Raw genomic sequence first — 22837 nt, 5'->3', positions numbered from 1 at the left:
GTTTGGTTTTTTGGTTTGGTCGCTGTTATCATCTTTTTTAGATTTGTGAATTAAACTCGCTCGCGTCATTTTAGATGCTTTGCAATGTTCAATCAAAGTGATGAACAGATTCAACTCAATCAAAGAAGCGTATCTGACAACACTCACAACCAGTGTGAGAGCGCAGCTTCTTTATTCGTGAAAGAAAAAAATAAGGCTCGACAGGCACAAGGCATAACGACAACAACAACAAAGCGAGGTGGGGGAAAAACTCTAAACAAGCAACAAGAAAATCGCGACCAGCACAAATGTACACCCACCTGAAATCAAAACCGAAACGGCAAGGAAAAACCAGCAAAAAAAAATCAAACAACGCATGCAACAACAAAAAGCAACATCTCAAACCAAAAAAAAAACTAACAATCACAATAGAAAGAAAAGAAAAAACAAACAAAAGAGGCAGACAAGGTGACCGACTACTTTGCTCGCGAATCCAGCTGAGGCAAGGACTGCTGGCGAGACATTTTGTTTTTAAAGAGGGATGACGGCTTGTCGTCGGACATGTGGGAGGTTCGGCGAACGAGATTCGAACCGCCGGTGGAAGGCGGGCTGCTGGTCGTGCCGGAACCGCTCACGCTGCCACCGCCGTTCACGCTTCCAGTGCCTGCAAGGTCCACAAAGCGCTTTCGCTCAATGTCATTCACAAGAGTGCAGAGAAGGCTTTCGCGGAACTTGCAGATCGGCAAGTAGAATTGGCGTGCCTGCATGGCATTCTGCTGGGCGACGCACAGAATTTGCAACAGCCGCTCTTTGAGCTGCGGACCGCTCTCCCAAAGCGTCGGCGCAACAATGCCTTCGGGTTGCGGAACTTCCAGCTTGGCTGCCACGTCCACATGGTAGAAGGACTTGTTCGGCGCGGCTGCGGCAACTTCTGGCGGTGGCGAGGTTTCTGGACGCACAACCAGCACGACGTGGTTGAACTGCGACTTGATAAGCGACGGGCAGTATGGCTGCTTGCTCTCGTGGTACACAATAACGCACACGTCGTTGCCAATGTGCCGCTTGCGCTGCAGTTGCTGCTTGTCCACAGCTCCGTACGGGAGCATTGTAGCCACATGGAACATGATCTCGGCATCTCGCCACTTTGTGTAGACGGAAACTTCGCCCGTGGTGTCCGTGCGAGTGTCCAGACCAGCGGCATACCCGACAAAGCCCTTGAGCTGCACGACATCGCCGAGCTGGCTCAAAAAGTTGGAAAAGCCTGCGCTGGGCTCCGAGTTGGCAAAGACATCGTCCTCGTGGGTTTGTCCATCGCGCACATACACGACGCCAAACTTGAAGCGGGTTGGGAAGAACATGTCAAAGAGGTGGTCTTCGATCTTGAGCAGCGAGTTGGGAGTATAGACAGACTCGCGCACACGCTTGAGAGACGTGATGGCGGAGCGGAACTCAAGGGGAAAGTGAGGCGACACCAAGTGCAGTGCACGCCGCGCCCGGGATTTCACTGCAGCAGTGATTTTCTTCCAACGGTTGGAGTCGTCCACAAACGCAGTGCAGATGACCGCGTCCTGCGTCCACAACAGCGCAATGTAGTGTCGGTGATTGCTGGCGTGCGAGTCTTGCGAACTAGACTGCCCGTGCTTGTCCTTCTCCTGGGTGGAGGCTTTCGAGTCGAGTGCAGCAATATTGTCGAACGAAAAGACGCCGCTGGCACGTGCTGGGGCGGGCGCCGTCTTTGGCGACAAAATGGGCGGGGAGAGCGGCTGGTCGCTGTCCGAGCTGCCGCCGCCGTCGCGCGACGGCTCGTGAAGCGAGTCGGTTTGCGACTGGGTCTCCGACCCGACCGAGCCACGCGAGCCGCCGAACTTGTCACGACTCTCCACCGTCAACCGGGCGTTCGGATGGTCTTTATAGTCCTTTTCCTCGCAAAAGATGGCCAAAATCATGGGTGCATTGTCCTGCGTCCCGCAGAAAATCTTGTGCTTGTGACCGTAAAAGAACTCGCGATAGAATCGATAGCTCAGCTCAATTCCGCGGTGCGATTCGGGCGACAGAGCAGAAGCAGCAGCAGCGGCGGCAGCGGCAGTCGTAGTCACGACATTGGCGCCACCACCGGTCGACAACGGAGCGGCCGGCGTGCCAACATTTGCGCTGCCTCGACGCATGCCTCCGGGCGAGGCCAGCGAGGGCAGGCTGTTGGAAGAGTCTGTGGAGGTATACGATGATTGCCGGCGATGGCTGAGAGCGGCAGCAGAGTGGGGTGAAGCCGGCAGCATGGGCGACGACGCGGCGGCGAGATTGCTGAGGCTGCTGGCGTGGCTCATGCTGGCGCTCTGAGCGCCGCTTGGCACGTCGTCGTCCTCGGCAATCCAGACGTCGCGTGCTGAATAAATGTACCAGGCAGGGTCGGCGACCAGCAGCTGCTGCGTCGGCCCGCCAGGCTGTCGCGGAACTGGCGAAACAGACCCTGGAATGACAATGGCGGGAGGCGTTGTGGCACGCTGGACGCTGCTCGTCGGGGCAGCGCCTACCTTGCTGGCAGCCTTGGAAAGGGTCGCGGCAACGAGCGAACCAGCCCCTTCTGGCGGAGTTGGCGTGCCCGAGCGAGACCCGCCAGTGTTGCTGCTGACCGACGGGCGGCGACGGAAGACGGACTGTCGGTGGCCGCCGCCGAGCGAGTGCACCGAGTCGGAGCTGGCACGCTTCTTGGGCAGCATCGCTTCGACTGCCTCTTCGGACAGAATGATGGACAGTCGGCCGGTCGCTGCAAATCCCCGAGCCGGCTTTTTCGTCTCCGTGTTTGTTTCCATTTCGTCAGCGGCACCGCCAAGCCCGGTGATGGCCAAGTCGAAGATTGGATTGGCAAAGTAGGCCGACTTCATGGTTTCGTCGGGAAACTCTTCTTCATTGAGCAGAAAGTTGGCCCATCCTGTGGGTGTCGAGCCCAGGGTGCCCGTGTTGATTGGCGAGTCTGTCATCGGGTGCCAGTCGACTGGAGTAGGATATGCACGCCTAGTGGATTTAGCCTTTGTTTTGTTTTTTCAAGTGGAGGTTTGTTTGTTTCTCCGAGTCTGTCTCACCCGGTGACGAGGGGGGTGAGTCAAAATGGGGGTGTTTGTTCGTGTTCCTTGGGTGCTGGATTGATTCGAGTCCGAATTGAGACGCAAGCAGCGATCTGTCAGATGTGCCAAGCGAGCCAAAGTGATTGGTGAGTTGTCAGCAATTGTTTGGTTCTTGGTGATGACTGCTTGATTTTCACCCAATTCTGAGCGGTTGTGACTCATCGCGTTCTTGTTTTGGAAGATTTGATTTTTTGATTTTTTTTTATTTTTTTTTCTTTTTTTTTCACCATGTTTTTGAATTTTTAGATCTGTTTTTGGTCATCAAATCTGCCTAAACGTCGCTCGTGCAAGAAGGCGAAGGACTGCCATCCGCACACTCGTAAAGCACAGCGCACGTTTATATGCGACCATGCACGAAGACATGTCCACTCCTCGGACAAGCTCACGAAAAATTGCAGCCAAAACAGCGTGAGCGGTTGTTGGCAACCGAAAACACCTTTGGAAACACAATACGAATACAACAGAAATCGAGCTGCGACCGACACAGTGTCACAACCCCATCTCGTGGTCTGGAGCATGTCGAGCGTGGGGGGGGGGGAAATCTGAGGCTGTCGATGATGAGAACGGCCCACGGAGTAGTGTGATCAAAAGCGTCACGATGGTGGGGCTTCTGAGGCGTTGTGAGCAGCCGACACACTACACCGCAGCGCAGCGCACCGCACCAATGCCTTGGCTCGGCTTCACCGCGATCGCAATACTCCGAGAGTTGCTGGGGTATGCAACCAACCCCCTCCGTGGACGAGAAGCGAAAAAAAAAAAAAAGCAGAACTGTGGCAGCAACAAGAAAAACCGCCGACGCCACTTGTCTTTGCAAAGCAGCAAGTGCGCCGTCAAGCCGAGGGTACGTGTGTGCGTGTGTGTGTGTGTGTGTGTGTGTGTCAAATGTGAGTGTGTGTGTGCTGCAATGCCGCAATGCTGCTGCTGCTGCGCTCAAAAACCTCACTTCAATCAAAAAACCGTCAAACAAAAAGGAAATGATGTTGTTGCCAAAGAAGCAAAAAAAAAAAAAAAAAAAAAAAAAAAAGGAGATGAATTTCACGCCAAAACGAACAGCGACCAAAGCCGGGCCCGCGAGTCGAGAAACGAGGCGACGCTGGGTTGGTTGCGTGTGCAATGATACAGTGTTTGTGTGCAGCGCGTGTTCACGAGTGCAGCAAGAAAAGCCGCCGTCCGAAAGAGACAAAGGAAAAAAACCAATCTACGCGAAATGAAATTTGAAAAAAAAAAAAAAAAAAAACTCACCAACAAAGGCAAAAAGAGAACAATTGGTCGAAAATGAGAATTCAGAAACGAGAATAAAAAGAAAAAAGAAAAAAGAAAAGACTGAGAAAATTGAATTCGTGACTGTTGTAAATTTGTCACTTTGTCAGCAATTTCAGCATCGCAATTCAGACGACAACTGCACTTGGACTGTAATTCACAAGAATGGATTGGATTTTTACAACGAAAAAAGAACAAAACAACCAAATCACAAAACAAACCAAAATGTCTAAACACGCGTCTCGTCACCGGGCAGTTGCTCCATCTCAATGTGCACACTGCGGTGCTCGACGGTCAAGGGACGCGGCGGCAATGTCGTCGCGAAATTGATAGCTGGGAGGTGGAGCTGGGATGCAAAGCCTGTCGTCGTATTGGACGCGTTAAAGTCCACGGGCGCGCGCAGCGTCAGGCCGGTAGACCGAGAGCGCGTTGGCGAAGGCGAAGAAGTCGCAGACGAAGAGTAGCCTTGCCTCACATCGTCGTGCGAGCTGTAATACGCCGACGACGTCGGACGACTGCGGGCAAGCGTGCTGCTATTGTTGGTGGCGTACCCACTGCTTGTGCTGCCAAAGTTCGAGCTGGCCGAGCTGTGGCCACCGGACGTGCGCGAGGTCGATCGCATCCGCAAAGAATGGTAGCTCTTGTCAACCGCCTTGCGGTACTCGGTCAGCACGCGGCGATTGCAGCAGTACAGGACAAAAATGAAAAAGCCTTGCAAGCTGTTGAAGATGACAAACAAGTACTCCATGGCCGTGGCGGCGTCGTCGAGCGCAAGAATGCCAAACACCCAGGTGACGCCGAGCAAGACAAAGATGGCGGCGATGGCACGCGCCTGCGGCCGGTTTTCTTGCTGCAGCGATTTGAGCTCGGCAGCGTTGCGAAGCAGTGCCCGGACAATGGCAATAAACAGGACAAAGTTGACAGCAATCAGAACGAGCACGGGCACGACGAACGCGCCAAGCAGCGCCGCCCGCTCGGTAATCCAGCACGCCGTGGTGCTGCCATAATTGTCAATGTCCACGGCCATGGTGATGATGACAAAGAGGGCCGGAACAGACCAGCACGCAATGGCAATGTGCTTAAAATACAGGTGCGTGTTCGAGTCGAGCAGAACGATGGCGCGGAAGAGCGACACCACCATGGCAAACATCCAAAAGAAGGCTGTCAGCAGGAAGTAGTGCAAAAAGATGGCGGTCGCACGGCACTGGCCCCATTCGGTGGAGCTGTGGTCTTCATCGTCCTGGAGACTGGAAGGAGGCGAAGCACCTGCCAAGAATACGAGATTGACGGCAAAGATGGCCACGCACAGGTGCATGACCATCCGGATGGCAGGCGTGCGCAGTTGCGAGAATGCCAAGAACGTCCCAAAGGTGAGCAGAACGCCAGCCAACGACAGGGCACAGCCGACATAGGTGATGGTGCTCAGCACTTCAGAAGATCCGCTGGCGCCATTGAGGTCAAACAGGACGGAAAAGTCGGTCGCGTGGTTGCAGCTGCACTCGGTGGTGAAGCTGTCAATTTCACGCGTTGTGCAGCCAGTTGTCGACCAGCTGCTGATTGCATAGTCATACCAGACACACGACCGAGCCGGTGCTGACGCGGTCGCGGTCGCGGCCGGATGGCCGAACGTAAAGCGCAGCGGTTCCGAGAGATTGGTGAGAACTTGGCCTTGCACGCTGAACGAGAGGATTTGGGAACCAATAAACACCTCGCCAGGGACCATCTGTGAGCTCGGGAAGAAGGCATCACTCGTCATAATCGAAGCCTCAATGACAAAATTCGACAGGGACGTTGCCGCCGCCAGAGCAAGCAGCACAGAGCCGGGCAAGGCCACGTCAACAACGTAATGTCCAGCCCCACCGGTCGAGCCTTGGCTCGTGATGGCAATCACAGACGATTCGTTAATGTTGGCCACGCTGACCGGGGCTACAATGATTTGAATTTCCGGTGACTGGTAGTCAACAGTGCCGTCGGGTCGCGTGTACTGGGGAGGCGAGGCGAGGAGGAGAACGGTTGAAATCTCGCGGATGATGGAACCTGGGTTGAACGTCGAGACGTTCGTGATGGCGGTGGTGATGGATGGAATCGAGGACATGGCAACGAAAATTTGAATGACCGACACAACCGAGGTCGAGCCAGGCGTGACTGGCAGACCAAAGAAGGCATCAAAGATGGTCGTGACAGCGGTCAAATCTCCAGAAGCAAAGTTCGACGTCTGGTTGACCACGTTCAGCACTTGTGTGAGAACAACAACCGCAGTGGTAGCGTTCATGTTCTTGTTGAGCTCGGAGAGCGTATCGGAAACGCTGGTGCAAGCTGCAATGGGCGCATTCCACGTTCCGGTCACGCTGCACGTGCGTGTCACTGTGCCACTCACACCTCCAAGACAAGAAGTTGAAATGGTCGTGTTACTGATGGTGGCGGGCCAGGTGATTCCATTCAGCGCATTCTCCTCACAGCGTGGGACGCAAGAAGATCCAGAAGCCACCAACGGCGGTGGGCACTGGCCCAAGCACATTCTGTTTGAAACGTAGGGCTTCTCGGCACTGCATTGGGTAACGCAAGTGGATCCTTCGGACAGCTCCGGGCAAGAGGTCAGGCAGTGTGTCGCGTTGTGGAATGCAGCACATTGGCCAACGCATGTCTTGCTCGACGACACGAACGGATTTTGGGCACTGCATTTTGTAACGCAAGTCATTCCGTCAGACAGTTCAGGACACGAGGTCAGGCAGTGCGTGGTGTTGTGGAATCCAGAGCATTCGCTCACGCATGTCTTGCTCGACGACACGAACGGGTTTTGGGCGCTGCATTCGGAGACGCAAGTCATTCCGTCAGACAGTTCAGGACACGAGGTCAGGCAGTGCGTGGCGTTGTGGAATCCAGAGCATTCGCTCACGCACGTCGCGCTCAACGACACGAACGGGTTTTGGCCGCTGCATTGGGAGACGCAAGTCATTCCGTCAGACAGTTCAGGACACGAGGTCAGACAGTGCGTGGCGTTGTGGAATCCAGGGCACTGGCCAACGCATGTCTTGCTCGACGACACGAACGGATTTTGGCCACTGCATTGGGAGACACAAGTCATTCCTTCGGAAAGCTCTGGACAGGATGTCAGACAGTGTGTGGCATTGTGGAATCCAGGGCACTGGCCAACGCATGTCTTGCTCGACGACACGAACGGGTTTTGGCCGCTGCATTTTGTAACGCAAGTCATTCCGTCAGACAGTTCAGGACACGAGGTCAGGCAGTGTGTGGCGTTGTGGAATCCAGGGCACTGGCCAACGCATGTCTTGTTCGACGACACGAACGGGTTTTGGCCGCTGCATTCAGAAACACAAGTCATTCCTTCAGACAGCTCTGGACACAAGGTCAAGCAGTGCGTGTCGTTGTGCAACGTCGGGCATTGAGAAACGCACTGTTGCCCGAAAATATAGCCAGAGAGGCAGTGCGACAGACAGAAGGTTCCCGAGATAAAGTAATCAGAAGGACACTGCGCCGGGAGAATGCAGGTGCCGTTGGCCAGCGCCAGCGTGCCCTGTGGACAAGCGACAACGCACTGGTTGCCGTGCGTGAACAAGCCGCTCGGACACGAGCGGTAGCAGACGCCAGACCAGAGCACCGTGTCAGCAGGGCACTTGGCTGCACAAACTCGCGTGTCGTTGACAGCCACTTGGCCAGCGGGGCATGTGTGAACACAGTCGCTATCAGAGAGCCACATTGACGAGTAGCACGAGGTGCAGCCAATCTGTGCACACGTTTGACAAGTGGCCGAGCACTCTGCATCCAACAAAAACAACAGATCGAATATGACCAACATTTCCAGTTAGAAATCAATCAAGCCTGCAACAAAATCACCCGTTTCGTTTTTCTCAACCAAAAACAAAACGTTTGAGCAAAGACACCCGTCGGACACCCGTTTTGCCCCGTGGTCGGTCGTCACTTACCCAAACAGAACTGACCAGCCGGCCTCTGGTGACTGCCACAAACAGGAGTGCATGAAATGGGTGTCACACCCTCCGGGTTGCACGAGTCGGCACAGATGCCGCCGTTTGCGGTTTGCACCTGGAATTCGCCGACATCGCAGGCATCAACGCAGCCGTGGTCGGAAGCAAACTGAGTTGGCGGACACCCGGCTATGCACGTGTGGTCCACTGTGAGCACGTGATTGGGCGGGCAGCTCGTGCAGCCGTCGAAGGCAGACGAGTCGCACGTCGAGCAACTGGTATGGCACGGCTCGCAAGTGTTGTCGGCCACATTGCCATAGGTGCCGGCAGGGCAGCTGGAGACGCAAGTCGTGGTGTCAATCAAAAAGGTGTCGGGAGGGCACGATTCGTAGCACAAGCCTTCAAACTGGTAGCTGTACACTGTGCAGGCATCAGTGCAAGTACCATTGCTTTCGAGAAGGAAACCCGGGTTGCAGTCGCTGCACTCGGTGCCAACAAAGCACTCTGCACAGCCAGCCGAGCAAGGTTGACAAGTGAAGGTTGCATCGTACGGATACGTGCCAGGCGGGCAGGAAGCCAAGCAGTCAGACTCAAAGTAGTAGGTGCCAGGAGCGCAGCCAGACAGAATGCAGTTTGTGCCTTCGGCAAACGTGGGAGGCGGGCAACTGGAAACACAGATGGTGTCGTTGATCAGGAAGGTACCCGCGGGGCAAGTTTCGTAGCAAGCGCCCTCAAAGTGGAACTGGTACACGAGACAAGCGTCCTTGCAACTGCCGTCGAGTTGGTGGAGGAAGCCCGGGTTGCAAACATCACAAACCATCCCATTCGAGCACACCTCGCAAGACGAGATGCAGAATTCACAGGTGGCCGTAGCCGCATCCCCATACATGCCACTAGGGCATGCAATGACACAGTTGGTGCCCAGGCGGTAGGTCCCATCGGCGCAGCGAGGCACCACGCAATCAGTGCCGTTGGTAACGTACGGCAGAGGGCACTCGAGCACGCAGCCACCCTCCAAGCGACTGTAGGAGGGCAGACAAGAATCGCACACATCCGACACCTTGCAAAGGGCACAGTTTGCACTGCATGGCAGACAGGAGCCAGAGTTGGCGTACGTTCCGTCAGGACAGTCATTGTAGCAGATTCCCTCGTACAGAAGCTTTGGTGCCGAGCACTGAGTGCATGTTGTGGCCGAGTCGCAAACCAAGCAGCCCGCGCTGCAAGCTTCGCAGTAGGTGCCGTTATTGACCCATTGGGCTGGGCAGGTCTCGACACAAGAACTTGTGGGGAGATAAATCGGCAGCCCCAAAGCGCTGCACGAGACGCAACTTGCATTGTAGCTGAAAAGACCCGATGGACATTGCGTGAGGCACGCGCCATTATACTCGACAAGGCCGGGAGGGCAGCCGTCCAAGCAAGCGCCTGCGTACAAGACATCGGAGGGCTGACAAGTGTCGCAGCTGGCAGCCGAGCTGCATGTGGCACAGCCAGCTCCGCAAGGCGTGCAAGTGCCCGCGTTGAAAAACTCCCCAGCGTCACACGTGCCAACATAGCAGTGCCGGGTGATGGGATCAATCAGGGCGCCGGGAGTGGAGCAAGAGCTGGCGCACGTGCTGTTGTCCACCACCATGGGTGCGGGACAAGAGCTCACGCAGCTGCCGTCGAGCAAATACTCGCTCGAGAGACAGAAGGACGAGCATGCGCGGCACCCGAGGCGAACCGAGAATGGGCAGGCGGCGCGGGGAGTTGCCGCAGTGATTGAGTTGCAAAAGCACTCGTTCAGGCAAATTGGCACAAACAGCGAGCCAGGCAGCGACAGGGTGCCGTTGTTCACAATCGGGACGCCAAAGCGTAGAGCCAGAGCTCCAGAGAGGGCACTGGTGTCAATCGCGCCCGCATTTTGGAAATCCACCGTCGCGTACGCTGCAGTGTTGCTGAGCACCTGGAACACGGTGGTGGCACCCACAGTAACGCTGGCTCCTGGCACAAACGCGAGGGAGGCTCCAGAGCCAAGCACAACACCGCCTCGGAGTGATGCCGAGGATGTGGAAACGGACAAGGCGTACACGTCGCGCACAAACCAGGTGGCTGAAGCGCTGTTAATCACAAGTGTCACGTCTCGGAGCTGCATGTTGGCATTGTCGAGCTTGGTGAAAGGACCGTTGGCGTTCAGCGTGGATGCCATGCCACCGAGGCCCTTAATGGAGCCACCAGCCCATGTGATGTTCGTATTGACGGTGACAACTGGCTCGAACAGAGCAAGGGTAGCGTCCGTAAGCAGCAAGAGACCGTTTGTGAGCCGGGCCAGCACGTTAGCAGTCGCGTAGGCGACGGTCGACTGCTGAATGGTGAGCGCGGAAATTTCCCAGCAGTCCGTTGAATCCGCAGGGAAGCAAGAACCGAGCGAATTGTTTCCAAATGAGGACGAAATGATGAGCTGGCTGATTTGGACGTGCGAAACGTCATCCACGACCGTGTCGGAACTGAACGTCACGGTGCTCTGCGGTCCGACGGTGAAAACGCCAGAGATGAGCGAGTCGGTGGTCGGGTAGGCAGTCTGCACGATTACCGCATAGTTGATCGTCGTGAGCGCGTTTGTGCGGAACGAGGCTGCGTTGGTCGACGAATAGCCGTGCAACAACAAGCTGGACACCGGGAAGGAGACCTCGTCCAGTCGGATGGCGCCCGTGTTGATAACGTAGCTGTCAAAGTTGACAGAGTGCCTCTGCAAGCAACTCGCATTTCCCGTCACTGACAGCACGCCCGAATTGACCAGGCTGCCAATGGCGAAAAACGACGGACACGAAATCATGTTAATGTTGATGGTGCCTTCGTTCAGGATTTGAGCATTGACGTAGGTGTAGAACAATTGCGGCGAGCCGAGCGGCAATGTGGCGTTGAACTGCACCGTGCAAGAGGGCAGGAAGTGAACCAGCGTGCCAGTCAAAAACAGATTTCCTTGGGCCACCATCACTTGAGTGCTCGCAGGCATGCTAATGTTGACGGGCTGGGCAAAGGCAACGTGGGTGTCGTAAATCAGCATGGTCCGGGTGATGGTGACTGGTGCGAGCAGATTGAGGGTCGCAGACTCTGGCGCACCAGACAGCAGGGTGACGACGAGGCCGTTGAATTGAACCGGCCGAGTCATGTTCACCACGCCCCAGAGGGCAAGCGTGGCTTGAGAGGAGCTTCCGAAAGTCCACGTTGGCTGCAAGTACACGGACAGGTTTTGGTGCAGCTGGACAGTACTCTGCTCAAGCACACTCACATCCGTCACACCAGAATAGCAGGCAAAGGCTGTCTCCGCCGCCAACGTGAAGTTCACGCTGCTCGTGTTAAAGTAGGCCGTCGAGCACGGGCCGAGAATGAGCTTGGCCGTCGAGCGGACCACAAAGCGAGCAACGGGGCAGGTGTTGCTTGTGACAATCAGCGTTCCTGACGAGGTGAGGCGGTCGATCGATGGAAGGGTTCCACCAATCATGTTGGTGTCCGAAAACGAGGTCAGCTGCAAGTCGGAGAAACTACCAGTAAAGGACGATCCTGGGTAGAGAATCATGCTGTTCATGCCCGAGCTAGGGGCAAATCGAGGAATGAGCGTCTTGTCCGTGACAATCTGGCCAAAATTATTGAGAGCCATGCGGAAGTCCAGCACAATCGAGTCGACGCAAGGAGTCGCTGAGGCCGTCTGGAATTGAATGAGCCCGGAGTTGATGAGCGTGGCGGAGGTGATAAACTTGGCGTTGCACACGGCAGCAAGGAAGGTCATCGATCCCAAGTTCACCCAAGGTCGAAGGTTGCTGGCGCCAATACTGTTGCCAAACGCAACAGCGGAGGATTCCGTGACTGAGCTGTTAATCAGAATGCTGCCCGTCTCGAGAACGACCAACGAAGCAAGGTTTGATGCGCCAAGCAGCTGGACCAGACTGGTCGTCCAGGTCCATGCCAGTCCTCCGGCGACTCGAACAACAAGCGACTGCAGCGAGACGGTTGCCGATGCCTGGAGCACATTGTTGGGAGCATACAAGGTGACGACCGTTTGCGCACTCACGTTGGTCGATCCAACCAGGGCGCCGCCCGTCAGCGTGACAGGACGAAGTAGCGTGATATTCGTTCCGAGCAAGGTGACAACGCCTGCTTGCACAGTAATGCTTGGCTGTGCAACGTCAAGGAGCTCCTGCACCAACGACACTGCAGAGCCAAAGCCTGAAGCCAAAAGACTGCGCCACGACGAGTAGCAGGCATAGGAGAACAGGCGGCCGCACGCACTCAGGGTCAACGTGCTGGAGGTGCTGATGCTCGTGACGGCCAATTGTGACGAATTGACCACCGTTGTCGCTCGAACGTCAAGGGTGCCGACCTTAAAGGAGGGTCCGACGCCACCAATGTACGACGAGCTTGAAATCGTCAGAGTTGTAATGTTGGCGTTCGCAAACAGGGTGGAGTTGTCGCTCGATTGCAAGGAGGCCACAGAGACCGCCGAGAAGCTCGGCACGGTCGCGGTATCCACGGTAATACTGCCCAGATTGGTCAGCACGCCATCGCCGAAATTGATCGCGTAGGGCGTGGAGCAGCCGCTTGCCGTTGATTGGATGAGAAGTCGACCGGCGTTCAGCACGTTGCTGGCAGCACGGAAGTTTGCCCCGCAAACAGTGTACGTGATGTTGAGCTCGCCGTAAACCAGATAGGAAGGAACGGTAAAATCGGACGCGTACCAGTAGTAGGTCGAAGGGTTGGCAATCGACTGCAAAACCGTCGTTTTGCTCGACGATGCAAAAATGTATCGAGCTGGCTGCGCCGTGGTGTACATGAAGGCGTTTGTTGTGGAAGCCAAGATCGAGACACGGTCGGCAAAGGTGACGGGCACATCCGTCACGAGGGTAGCCGTCAGATCAACCGTGCCATTTGCCATGAGCAAGATGGAGGACGACATGGAAGCGCCAGTCATGCGGGTGAGAGTGGCACCCCTGAAGAGGAAGGGCTTGGTGAGGGTAAGGCTGCCCGAGATGAGCAAGCGAGCCCCACTAGTCAGCTGGAGGGATGGCTGGAAATCGCCCAGAGCCGTCATGTTGGAATTTACATAGAGCTGAGAGGCTGAGCCACTGGCAGCGATGGTTGCAATCGATCGGTAGCACACATACGACCCAACACCATCGCAGGGCAAGAATTGCGCGACGCCACTCGTTTGCGTGATGGCGGCGAGATTCATTGTCGTTGGCTGCCAAGTGAGAGTGGAGGCCGACGTAGCGATGGACGCGATCGACGAGGCGTACGGAGTGCTGCCAGTCAAGTTGGACTTGATGGTTCCGAAGAACGCACCCTGGATGCTGTACGGAGCGGTGCCCTGCAATTGCATCGTCCCAACATCGCCAGCCATCACGCTGCCGGGCCATGTCGTCAAGCCCGCATTCAGGTTTATCGTCACCGGCAGGTTGCCATTGCTCGAAGTGTTGAAGAAGAACTCGCCATAGTGTGAAACAGGCCCATCCTGCGTGAGAGTATGGGTGGCGCAAGTCAGGTTGACAGACTGCATAAGAATGGTGCCGTAATTGATCAGCGGAGCCGACAGGTAGGTGAACGACGGGCAAGAGAGGAGCTGCACAACAAGACTGCCATAGTTGACGATTTGCGCCGTGTAACTGCTAAAGACCACTCGCGAGGCCGTGGTACGGCTGTTCAGAACGGTGGTTGTCGAGTAGAACTGCAGCTCACTCAAGGAACGGGTTCCCAGCAAGTAAATGTACGAGTTTGAAACAATCTCCCAGCGCACATTCGCGCGGAAGCGCAGCGATGTTTCGGTCACGGTGAGGGAGCTGTCGCTCAAGCGAATGGTCGAGTTGGACTGAATGTCCACAACGCATGTTCCTCCAAACGTGCACGCAATCGTGCCTCCAGTCAGCAGCACCGAGCCTGAAATTGGGAACGAGCCTGGGAGGTTTAGAGTGCAGGAGCCTCCAATGCTCCAGAAAGCAGGCTGGAGCCCGGTACTCGTGGCATTGCTTGCAACTGTGAGGCTGCACGTGGTTGAGCCGTACAAAATCACCTGCTGGATGGACGCGTAGCAGCTGGACGCACCGGCAACGCCACCGCAATCACGGAGCGTGGTGGCACTGGCGGAAACGACCAACTTTACAACTTGCATGCTTGTAGGGGCGAACGAGATGGCAATCGAGCTTGTCAGAGTATCATGCTCGGTATACGGCAGCGTGGTGAGCGGCGTGGATAGGCTGGAGCCAAAAAAGTGCCCTTCAATCGAGGACGACAGACCCGAAATGGTCAGCAATCCGACACGGCCAAACATGGCGCTCCCAGCCGTGTTGATAACACCACCCGCAAAGGTGAGGTCGAATGGATTGTTGGCGTTGGTGCTGTCGTCCAGGAACAGCAACCCGTCATCGTCGTTGGTAAACTGATAGCCATCCAACACGAGCGAATGGGAAGTGCATCCACCTGCGACAGCCGACATGACGCGAATCGAGCCGGTATTGACAAAGGGTACCTGCACGTTCAGGCCTGACGGGCAAGTTTGCAAAAGCACTGTCATGTCACCGGCGTTGAGCAAACTGGCGCTGTAAGCGGAATAGACGAGACGGCTATTGACAAGTCTTGACACGACGACGGTGGTGGCACCGTAAAACTCGAGAGACGCAGTAAAGCCGCCACTGCTGCTGCCAAGCAGATACGCGTAGGAATTTGTGCTCGACGCCATCCACTGGACGGTGTTGCGGAAGCGAAGAATGCTTTGTACGACCTGGAACGTGGTCGTGTCGCCAACGGTGCTGTTGCTCAAAACGTCCACAATGCACGACGCATTGGCAGAAGTGCACTTCAAGAAGCCGCCATTGAGGAACAGGCTGCCTGCCATAGTGTAATTGCCGGGAATGTTCAACGTGCAGGAGCCCCCGAGGAGCCAATTGGCGGGCTGAAGGGATGCAGCAGCGAGGGTCGAGGAAACATTCAGCATGCACCCCGACCCGGTACCAGTCAAGCCGACAGTGGCGATGGAAGCGTAGCAAGAAAAGTCTGATGGATCAGCGCCGCAAGGGTTTAACTGGGTCACGGAACTCGACACTGTGACCGCAACGGCATTCATGGTCGTCGGGGCGAGTGACACTGGCGCCTGGAGTTGCAGCTGTTGAAGCGACGAAATGTAAGGCAGCGGGCCCGACACGTCGCTCGTTGTTGTTCCGAAAAATGCACCTCGAATGGCCGATGGCGTCGAACTCGAGATGGTGAGCGTTCCGACTCGCCCTGCCATGACGCTGCTGGAATCTGTCGCGAGCGAGTAGAAGGTCATGCCGAGGGTCAGTCCGTTATTTGTCGAGGCATCATAGAACAAGGTGCCAAAATTGGAAAACGAATAATCGGGCAAGTAGAGCTGGTTGGTGGCGCAGGGCGCGCTGGCACCCGTACCCAACAATCGAACGATGCCATTGTTGACAAAGGGCGCCGACATGTACAGACCCGAAGGACAGCCGACAAACTGCACAGTCATGGTGCCGTAGTTGATGAGCTGAGTTGCGGACGACGAAAAGACGGCACGAGTGGTCACCGTGCGCGCAACGGAAATGCTAGTGTTGGAGTAAAAATGCAGCTGGCTGCTCGCGACGAGCCCAATCAGGTACACGTAGTTGGTGCCGCTAAAGTCGATGAACAAGGGCGCTCGGAATTTCAGAGTAGAGCCGTACACGGTGAACGAGTTGACGAGTTGCATGCTCGAATTGGACATGACGTCGAGGGCGCTGCAGTCTCCGCCTGAAACACAGCCGACTCTGCCGCCTGTGATGAACATGCCGCCATCGACTTGGTATGAGCCAGGGAAGGTGAGCTGACACGCTCCACCCAGCGTCCAGACGTCGGGCTGGAGGGCAATGGCCATCGCGGTGTTTGCCACGGTCAGCTGGCAGCTGCCGCTGGTGCCCGTCACTCCAATTCGACGAATCGACGTCATGCAAGGGAAGAGAGGGTCGCCATCGCAGGACGCAAGCACAATGTTGCCGCCGGACACCACAAGCTCGGCCACATTCATTGAAGCTGGGCCAAATTGTGCCGCTGCGGCGCCGCCCGTCACGGTCAGCAACGGTACGACCGACGTTGCGACAAGCCCGGTCGGCGCGTGCAGGGCCGTGCCAAAGAATGTGCCATTGACCCAGGCGGCCGCAGCAAAGTTCATGGACACTGAGCTTACATTTGCCGAGATGATGCTCGTTGCAGTGGAGCTGTAGCCCGACTGAAATTGGATGCTTCGGAGCGGGATTCCGGCGTTCGAACTGTCGGCAAAGTAAAACCCGCCAGAGTTGGAAAAGCTGTCCGAAAAGACAATGTCCAGAGTGCTGCTGGCAGTGATACCCGGAGCGACAGAGACGGTGACGGAGCCAGTGTTGGAAAACGCAATGGCTGGACGGAAGCCGGCAGCAGGATCGGCAAGCACCACCTGCAAGTTGCCCGAGTTGGCAACAGTGCCGATGCCAGAGAAGGGGCTTTGATTGGAGTTCTTGGTCAAGGTCGTTGAGCTTGCAAGCACCACTTTCGAGGAGGCAGTCGACGTGTAAATGTACATGCTGCCGGGCAGGTTGAGTGTGGTCGTTGACGCAAACGTGAGGACGGCAGAGTTGGTGGTAAAGGTGCCAAGAAGCGTCAAGTTGGTGCTCGCTTGAAAGTTCAAGTTGCAGGGAGGTGTAATAGCCGAGGCGCAGGAAATCGTGCCACTGCTGGCGAAGAAGGTGGACAGCATGTTCACTGTGGCGTCCTGAAGCTGCAGATTACCCGTGGAGCTGACAGAGATGGACGGGGTGAATGCCGTCGTAAAGTACTTGAAGAGCGGGAAGATACCAGAGCGCACGGAAATGGAGGTGAGTGTCGCGTAGCACGCATAGGCCAAGGCAAATGCCTCCTGCGAGTCGGTGGCGGGAACGATGGCTGGATCACCCGTGCACGGGCCCAGGGTGAGGGCATTGTTGCCACCGAGATTGGCAATGAGAGCGACAACACCCAAACGCGATGGGTAGAGCTGAGCCGACGCGGCCGAAATGACGAGATTGCTGATGGCCGTTGTGCCTGGCGCAAAGGTTCCAAACAACCGGAACGACTGCCCAGAGCTCGTGATGGAGGTGACTTTCAATCCTGGGGCAAGGGTGGCGTTGGGAGCGTTCAAGAAACTGCTCTGGAGTGTCCAGACGGCCCACTGCACGCCATCATCCACCTTGATCAAGCCATAGTTGGAGAGACCCGAAGCGTAATCGACGCGGTAGGGCAGCGCGCAGTTGGAAGAGTCGGCATAAATGATCGAGCCATAGTTGAAGACTTGCGCCTTGAACGAGACAAGGGCCTGACAGACCGAGCTGGTAATGGTGATTTGGCCATAGTTGTACACGCGGCTGGTCGTGTCGCCAAAGACCAAACCGTTGGTGTTGGCAGACTGAGCCGAGACGGCCACCACGCTTCCAGTGGCAAATGTCAAGGTGCTGGAGGAGGTGAGGCTCGGATAATAATTGCTCGTGCTCACCCAGGTGACATCCGCACTGGCAATCGTCACGGCGGTGGACGCCACGCCAATACCGCCGCCAAGTTGGATGGTCACCTTGCCGGATGCGGTAAACGGTGCAGCAGCGACAGAGCCTGACAGGGCGGTACTCTGCCACGAGAATTCACCCTGCAGCACGACCGACGAGTATGAGAAGGTGCCGGCGGTGAGGACAAGCTTGGAAGTAGGACTGGAGGTGAAGGCGCCCACCGCAAAGGTGCCGCCGGTGATTGAAAACACAGAGTTTGGGGATAGCGTCATGGAGGCGACTGTGGTTGAGCTGGACACGGACAGGATGGCCGAAGCGGCGACGACGACCGAGTCGGTTGCAGTGGGTTGGTGCGGTGACCAATTGGAGACAACCGTCCACGCGCCGCTTCCCGAGTAAGTGCAAACATCGGCATAAGTTGGATGCGCCGTTGTCGCGATCAAGGCGACCATTGCCACGAGCAAGGTCATCGCGGCCTGAGGTCGATGCAGCATCTTGTGCGCAGATGAAAATTTGCCTGATCGAGGATTGTCAAGTGTGACCTTGTCACGCAGGGCTTTGTTGGTGGAGTGATGAGGATATGACGGCTTGTGTTTTTGATTTGCAAAAGGAGGATTTGAGGCAAGTGATGAAACTGTGCAAAATCAAAAACAAAACAAAAAAACAAGCTTGAGTGAGTTTTCAAAGAAACGAGCAACGCGATGTTTGGGGGTGGTGGTGGTTGTTGTTGAGGCGTTGAACATGCTCTCGAGCCTTAACGACAGAGGGTTGCTCTCTTCCGTATTGATTTATTCTATTAGCATGACGACTTCTTGTATTTCGCCAGTTCCGCTCCCAAAAGCAGACATGTTGATAATGGCTTTTCCCAATACAATGGGACTACCGCGCTGCCAAACAACCTTTCGCTCGTCCAGAGTATGTGTGTCGAGGTAATGAGCACTGAAGCAAGTAACCCTGCAGTTCTGCAGTGTGGAGGGAAGCCCGCCTCCCTCTACACAGTGACTGTACTGCGTGTACACCTCAACAACAAAAAAAGACAGTGCAACCGGTAAAGTGGTCCCCGTTGCTCCTGTGGCTTTGCGAGCAACCTCACACAGTTCCCATGGGAGCACTGCAAAACTGCACCTTATCTTGCATCGCCCCGTTTTTGTCAATCTCCCCGACCCCTCGACCCCCCCCCCCTGGCATACAGTCAAGCCGCCCATCACTTTGCACCTCTCCTCCTCCACTCGCAGCTTCCGTCAGCTGCACCCTGTCATGTAGCCCCTGCTGCGCACGCGAGGGCCGGTTGCCTGCCGGCTTTTGCCTCGCTCGAGTGCAGTCGCAATCGACACAAGAAAACTCGATTCATACTCATCTTGAAATTTTCAAACATGGCCCCAATTTCGACACTCACGCCCTTCCTCCAGCAACGCTTGTTTGCTCACAGCGCTTTGCGTTGCAACCCCTCGAAACCCCATCACCAAACGCACAGCACAGCACGACTGCCTTCCGCACTGCCTGCGCTGCTTCCTTGGTCCTTTGCCGGGGGGCCGACTGAGTCAGCCTTCTGGGCGCAAACTCCTTCGTTCGCATACCATCCTTGTAGATTCATTCAGCAAAAAGAGTTGTTTTCCTGGTATCGCTGCTTCTTCATTGGGGGGAGGGGTTGTTTGCTGTTTTGTGCGACTGTATGCTTTCGTTGCACGTTCCATGCGTTTGCATTGTTGAGATGAAAGAGTATGGTGCTGCGAACGCGTGTATCGCGCTTTTGACTCTCACTTCGCCCCTCCGGTTGTTCGATCACTCGCTCTCTCGCTCTCGGTCTGTCGCTCGGGTCTGTCTGTGCACTGAACTGTAGCGCTTGTTCTAGTCGAGTCAACAAAAGCGAGAACTCACCAAGACGAGAAGCACCAAAAAAAAAAAAAAAAAACAGACTGAATGAAGAAACCAAAAAAACCAAAAACTGAAAACTTGCACCATTCACGATGAACAAACAACGAAGCGACCCCCCCCCCTTCGCCCGATGGGACGACAGACGCATCACAGCATAGGGAGCAGCAGAAGAGCGCAGTCAGCGAGCATATGCACGGACTCGCGATCATGATCATGATCATCCAATGCAGCGGTTTTTGAATGCAATACAATCAGTTTCGCCGAAAAACGAAAAGCGGTCTGTAACCCAAATTTGGCGCGTGCGAAAAGTCGAAAAGTCTGAAAATGGGCAAAAGAAATGTTCACGAGCGCGCATTGTTGAAATGGATTCTCGATCGCTGTTACCAGTCGCACGGCTCTCCATGGAGCTCAAGCGTGTGGGGCGTACGAGATGGACGACTCGTTCGCTTTGCATTGCATTCTATCGCTCTCTCGTCGCTGCCATCGCTCGCCTCCCGCTCCTAAAGGCCCCCCCGTCTCCTCCTCCCAAACAACCTGTACAGTGACATTGAAACCGCAGAACCGAGCCAAAATGTCAACCACCAAAAATAGGAGCGCTTTGTCCAACCCGCCTCGGCAGGTGGAGAAATGCAATTCAGCCATACCACCTCGGGAGGTCTCTCCCTCCACGATTGCAACACACTTGACGATTCGCGAATCGACTGCTGTAGGTCAATGGCACAGCTCACTCGTGCTTTGTTTCCCCGACTCGTTCGCTTTGACAGCCGTGCGAATACGATTTCCGAGCCAAACCCTTCATTGAACCCGCTCTCTGATTTCGCCGACGAATGCGCCACAGCAAGGAAAACTCGACCATGAGCAGCAATAGAATAGATCACAGCATGCATGCAAGCAACGGAGGCATCATCAGCGCTGCTGGGCTGGGCAGCCCCGGCAACGAGCCCGACGACGCAACCACCGCCATGCTCATCTCGACCGAGCGCGGACTGCGATGCCCGACACAACTTTGCGATGATTCCCACCAAGCGTCGTCGTCGTCGTCGTCCTCGCCACGACGCTCCAGGGTCGCCGCCTCGTCCAAGCCTCGCCAGCAGCCGACTGATGCTGATCATCCAGCGGAAACCGTTTCTCTGTTTCAAACGGCGTCATCACCCCGACTGCCGCAGGACGACCCCGCAACAACAACAACAGCAACAGCAACGCCAGGGCTCAATGCGCCACTGGGACGCACTCGTCTGTCTGCTGAGCCCGCCGCGAGCGCGAGCGCATCGGCCCAGCGTCACCGCCAGCACCGCGCGAGCTTGCTGGCAACGTCCGTGTTTGAAGTCGAGCCGGACTCGAGCTTTGTGGACGCTGCGCCGACCGCGTCCGGCTACGACGCCTCTGTGCGCGTCAGAGTCAGTGACGACGACAGCGACGATCAGCTGCAGCACGGACGGCCATCGCCGGCAGGGCTGCAGGTGCACCACAACCGACTCCAGCAGCGGAATGGCGTCAATGTCGAGCTCTTTCCGAGCACAGGCATTACGACTACCACGACCACTACTACCACCAGTCATAGCAATAGTGCCACAGCGGATGATATTCTGCAGCAAGCGAGCCGGAGCATTCATGGGCTTGGACACGCTTCGCCGCAATTCGATGCCTCCGACCTCTCGTCCACATTGAATGTCGAACCGTTGCTGGCATTCGGTCGCTCACTCTCTGCCAAGGTTCAGCAACTTGTGCGAGCTCCCGTCGACATTCGCGACGCGCGAGAGCAACTCCAAGCTCAGCTTCACCCAGCGTTGCCGGCCGTTTCCGAGCCCAGTCGACAGCAGCAGCAGCAACACCAGCAGCAACAAATTGTTGCCGTCTCGCAAGACACCTCGATCGCGCTCAAAGACGAGGCATTCCAGGGAGCAGCCGGGAGCCCGGTGGTGTCCTTTATTATGACCGAGATTGCGCGGCAACGGCAAATAAACGAGGCGCACGGCAAGCTCAGCAAGTTGAACACGTTTGTGAGCTTTGCGTCTCTCATGCGGCAGCAGCAACTGGAGGGTATTGCACGGCGCGGCGCCCACCAAATTTCCCAGCTGCAAGTCAATGTGCGAGAGCACGCACACACCATCGATCGGATGAATGACTCGATCGATCATCTCGAAGACGAGGTCGAAGCCCGTCGTTTGGAGTCGGAGCGTCTTCGGGTGGATCTCAGTTTGCAGCGTACGATGCTGGACACGTCTCTTCAAGAGGTACGTCGGTTGAACCGGAGTTTGGGGTTTTGTTGTTTTTTTTTTTTTTTTGTTGTTGTTTTTTTTTTTTTTTTTAATTGCACTGTTCTGCTCATGCTCACCTGGCACCGTCTGAATGGCGTTCTTATTGACCTCAAATTGTTCATCTCGTCAGTATCGCACGGAACTCGAGCAACACCGAGCGGCAATGGCGCAGCAGCAGCAAACACTGAACGCCATGTTTATGCGTCGAATGAACCGCGACTTGCTCATGGATAGCGGGCTCACTGTGGTCGGATTTCTCGCTGTGAACTCGTTTTTGGTGGACTTTCCGCTCCGCCTTGCCCTTGTGATGGTGCCGCGCGAAAAGATGCGCGTCTGGCTCCGCCAAGTGGTCAAGCTTGGATTGATTGCTGCCATTACACGCACTCTCAAGCGCTTTGCCTCCGGCCTGGGCCTCCACAACAAGTTGAGTTGTTTGTTTTTTGGGAGATACGAGGGGCGGCGGGCGAAGGCGGACGATGAAATGCGACAAACTAACTGGCACGCTGTGGTGTCATAACTTGCGCAGTGTGGGTTCGGTGACCATGTATGCAAAATGGTTGCTGTTCTCTCTGTACTCTCAGCTCCGTAATCAAGTCGCGGGAACCAGGAATTCGACTGACGTGGAATCAGGCAACGCGGGGTCGCATCCAACTCTGGCCATTCTGTCTCGCGTGCTGTTTTCTGGATCGTCCTCCACGCAACCGCGCGACTCAAGTGTCGCTGCTTACCTGGTTGCCGCTTCTCACCGCGTTTAATTTCTAAAATGCTGTCCAAGCGCATTTGTACATTTTTATGCTACCTTGCCAGCTTGTTGTTTTTGTTTGCGTTCGCTGCCTTTGTGGACATGTCAACCTTTTAATCGAACCATTTCAGAAAGTTAGGACTTTAGT

General features: G+C 55.7%; 4 protein-coding genes across 4 annotated transcripts; 1 reads left to right on the top strand and 3 right to left on the bottom strand.

The window, feature by feature from the left end:
- Positions 1-174: 174 nt before the first annotated feature.
- CAOG_03414 (hypothetical protein) lies at positions 175-4409 on the bottom strand. Its single transcript, XM_004364196.2, has 2 exons — positions 4344-4409; positions 175-3154 (listed from the first exon to the last, which is right to left on the bottom strand). Exon 2 carries the CDS (start codon positions 2955-2957, stop codon positions 456-458), a length of 2502 nt encoding a protein of 833 aa, XP_004364253.1. The 5' UTR covers positions 2958-3154; positions 4344-4409; the 3' UTR covers positions 175-455.
- A 181-nt stretch (positions 4410-4590) lies between these two features.
- Positions 4591-6879, bottom strand: CAOG_03413 (hypothetical protein; the record flags this gene model as incomplete). Its single annotated transcript, XM_004364195.1, has 2 exons — positions 4591-6725; positions 6774-6879. 2 exons carry the CDS (start codon positions 6877-6879, stop codon positions 4591-4593), a joined length of 2241 nt encoding a protein of 746 aa, XP_004364252.1.
- A 1418-nt stretch (positions 6880-8297) lies between these two features.
- Positions 8298-18266, bottom strand: CAOG_03412 (hypothetical protein; the record flags this gene model as incomplete). The annotated part of the gene is made up of 2 exons (XM_004364194.2): positions 8298-17920; positions 17954-18266. 2 exons carry the CDS (start codon positions 18264-18266, stop codon positions 8298-8300), a joined length of 9936 nt encoding a protein of 3311 aa, XP_004364251.2.
- Positions 18267-20426: 2160 nt separating this feature from the next.
- On the top strand, positions 20427-22823 carry CAOG_03411 (hypothetical protein). The gene is made up of 3 exons (XM_004364193.2): positions 20427-21923; positions 22078-22370; positions 22474-22823. The coding sequence occupies exons 1-3, from the start codon at positions 20517-20519 to the stop codon at positions 22700-22702; spliced, it is 1929 nt and encodes a 642-aa protein (XP_004364250.2). The 5' UTR covers positions 20427-20516; the 3' UTR covers positions 22703-22823.
- The last annotated feature ends 14 nt before the right edge of the window (positions 22824-22837 follow it).

This window comes from Capsaspora owczarzaki (assembly GCF_000151315.2).
Source record: "Capsaspora owczarzaki ATCC 30864 unplaced genomic scaffold supercont2.4, whole genome shotgun sequence".
Taxonomy (NCBI): Eukaryota; class Filasterea; order Ministeriida; family Capsasporidae; genus Capsaspora; species Capsaspora owczarzaki.
This window is presented reverse-complemented; position numbering and strand designations above follow the sequence as displayed.

Coding starts and splice junctions, on each gene's coding strand:
- CAOG_03414 (XM_004364196.2), bottom strand. CDS start 2,957: ATGACAGACTCGCCAATCAACACGGGCACCCTGGGCTCGACACCCACA.
- CAOG_03411 (XM_004364193.2), top strand. CDS start 20,517: ATGCGCCACAGCAAGGAAAACTCGACCATGAGCAGCAATAGAATAGAT. Junction 21,924..22,077: donor TGGACACGTCTCTTCAAGAG/GTACGTCGGTTG, acceptor TCATCTCGTCAG/TATCGCACGGAACTCGAGCA. Junction 22,371..22,473: donor GGCCTGGGCCTCCACAACAA/GTTGAGTTGTTT, acceptor TAACTTGCGCAG/TGTGGGTTCGGTGACCATGT.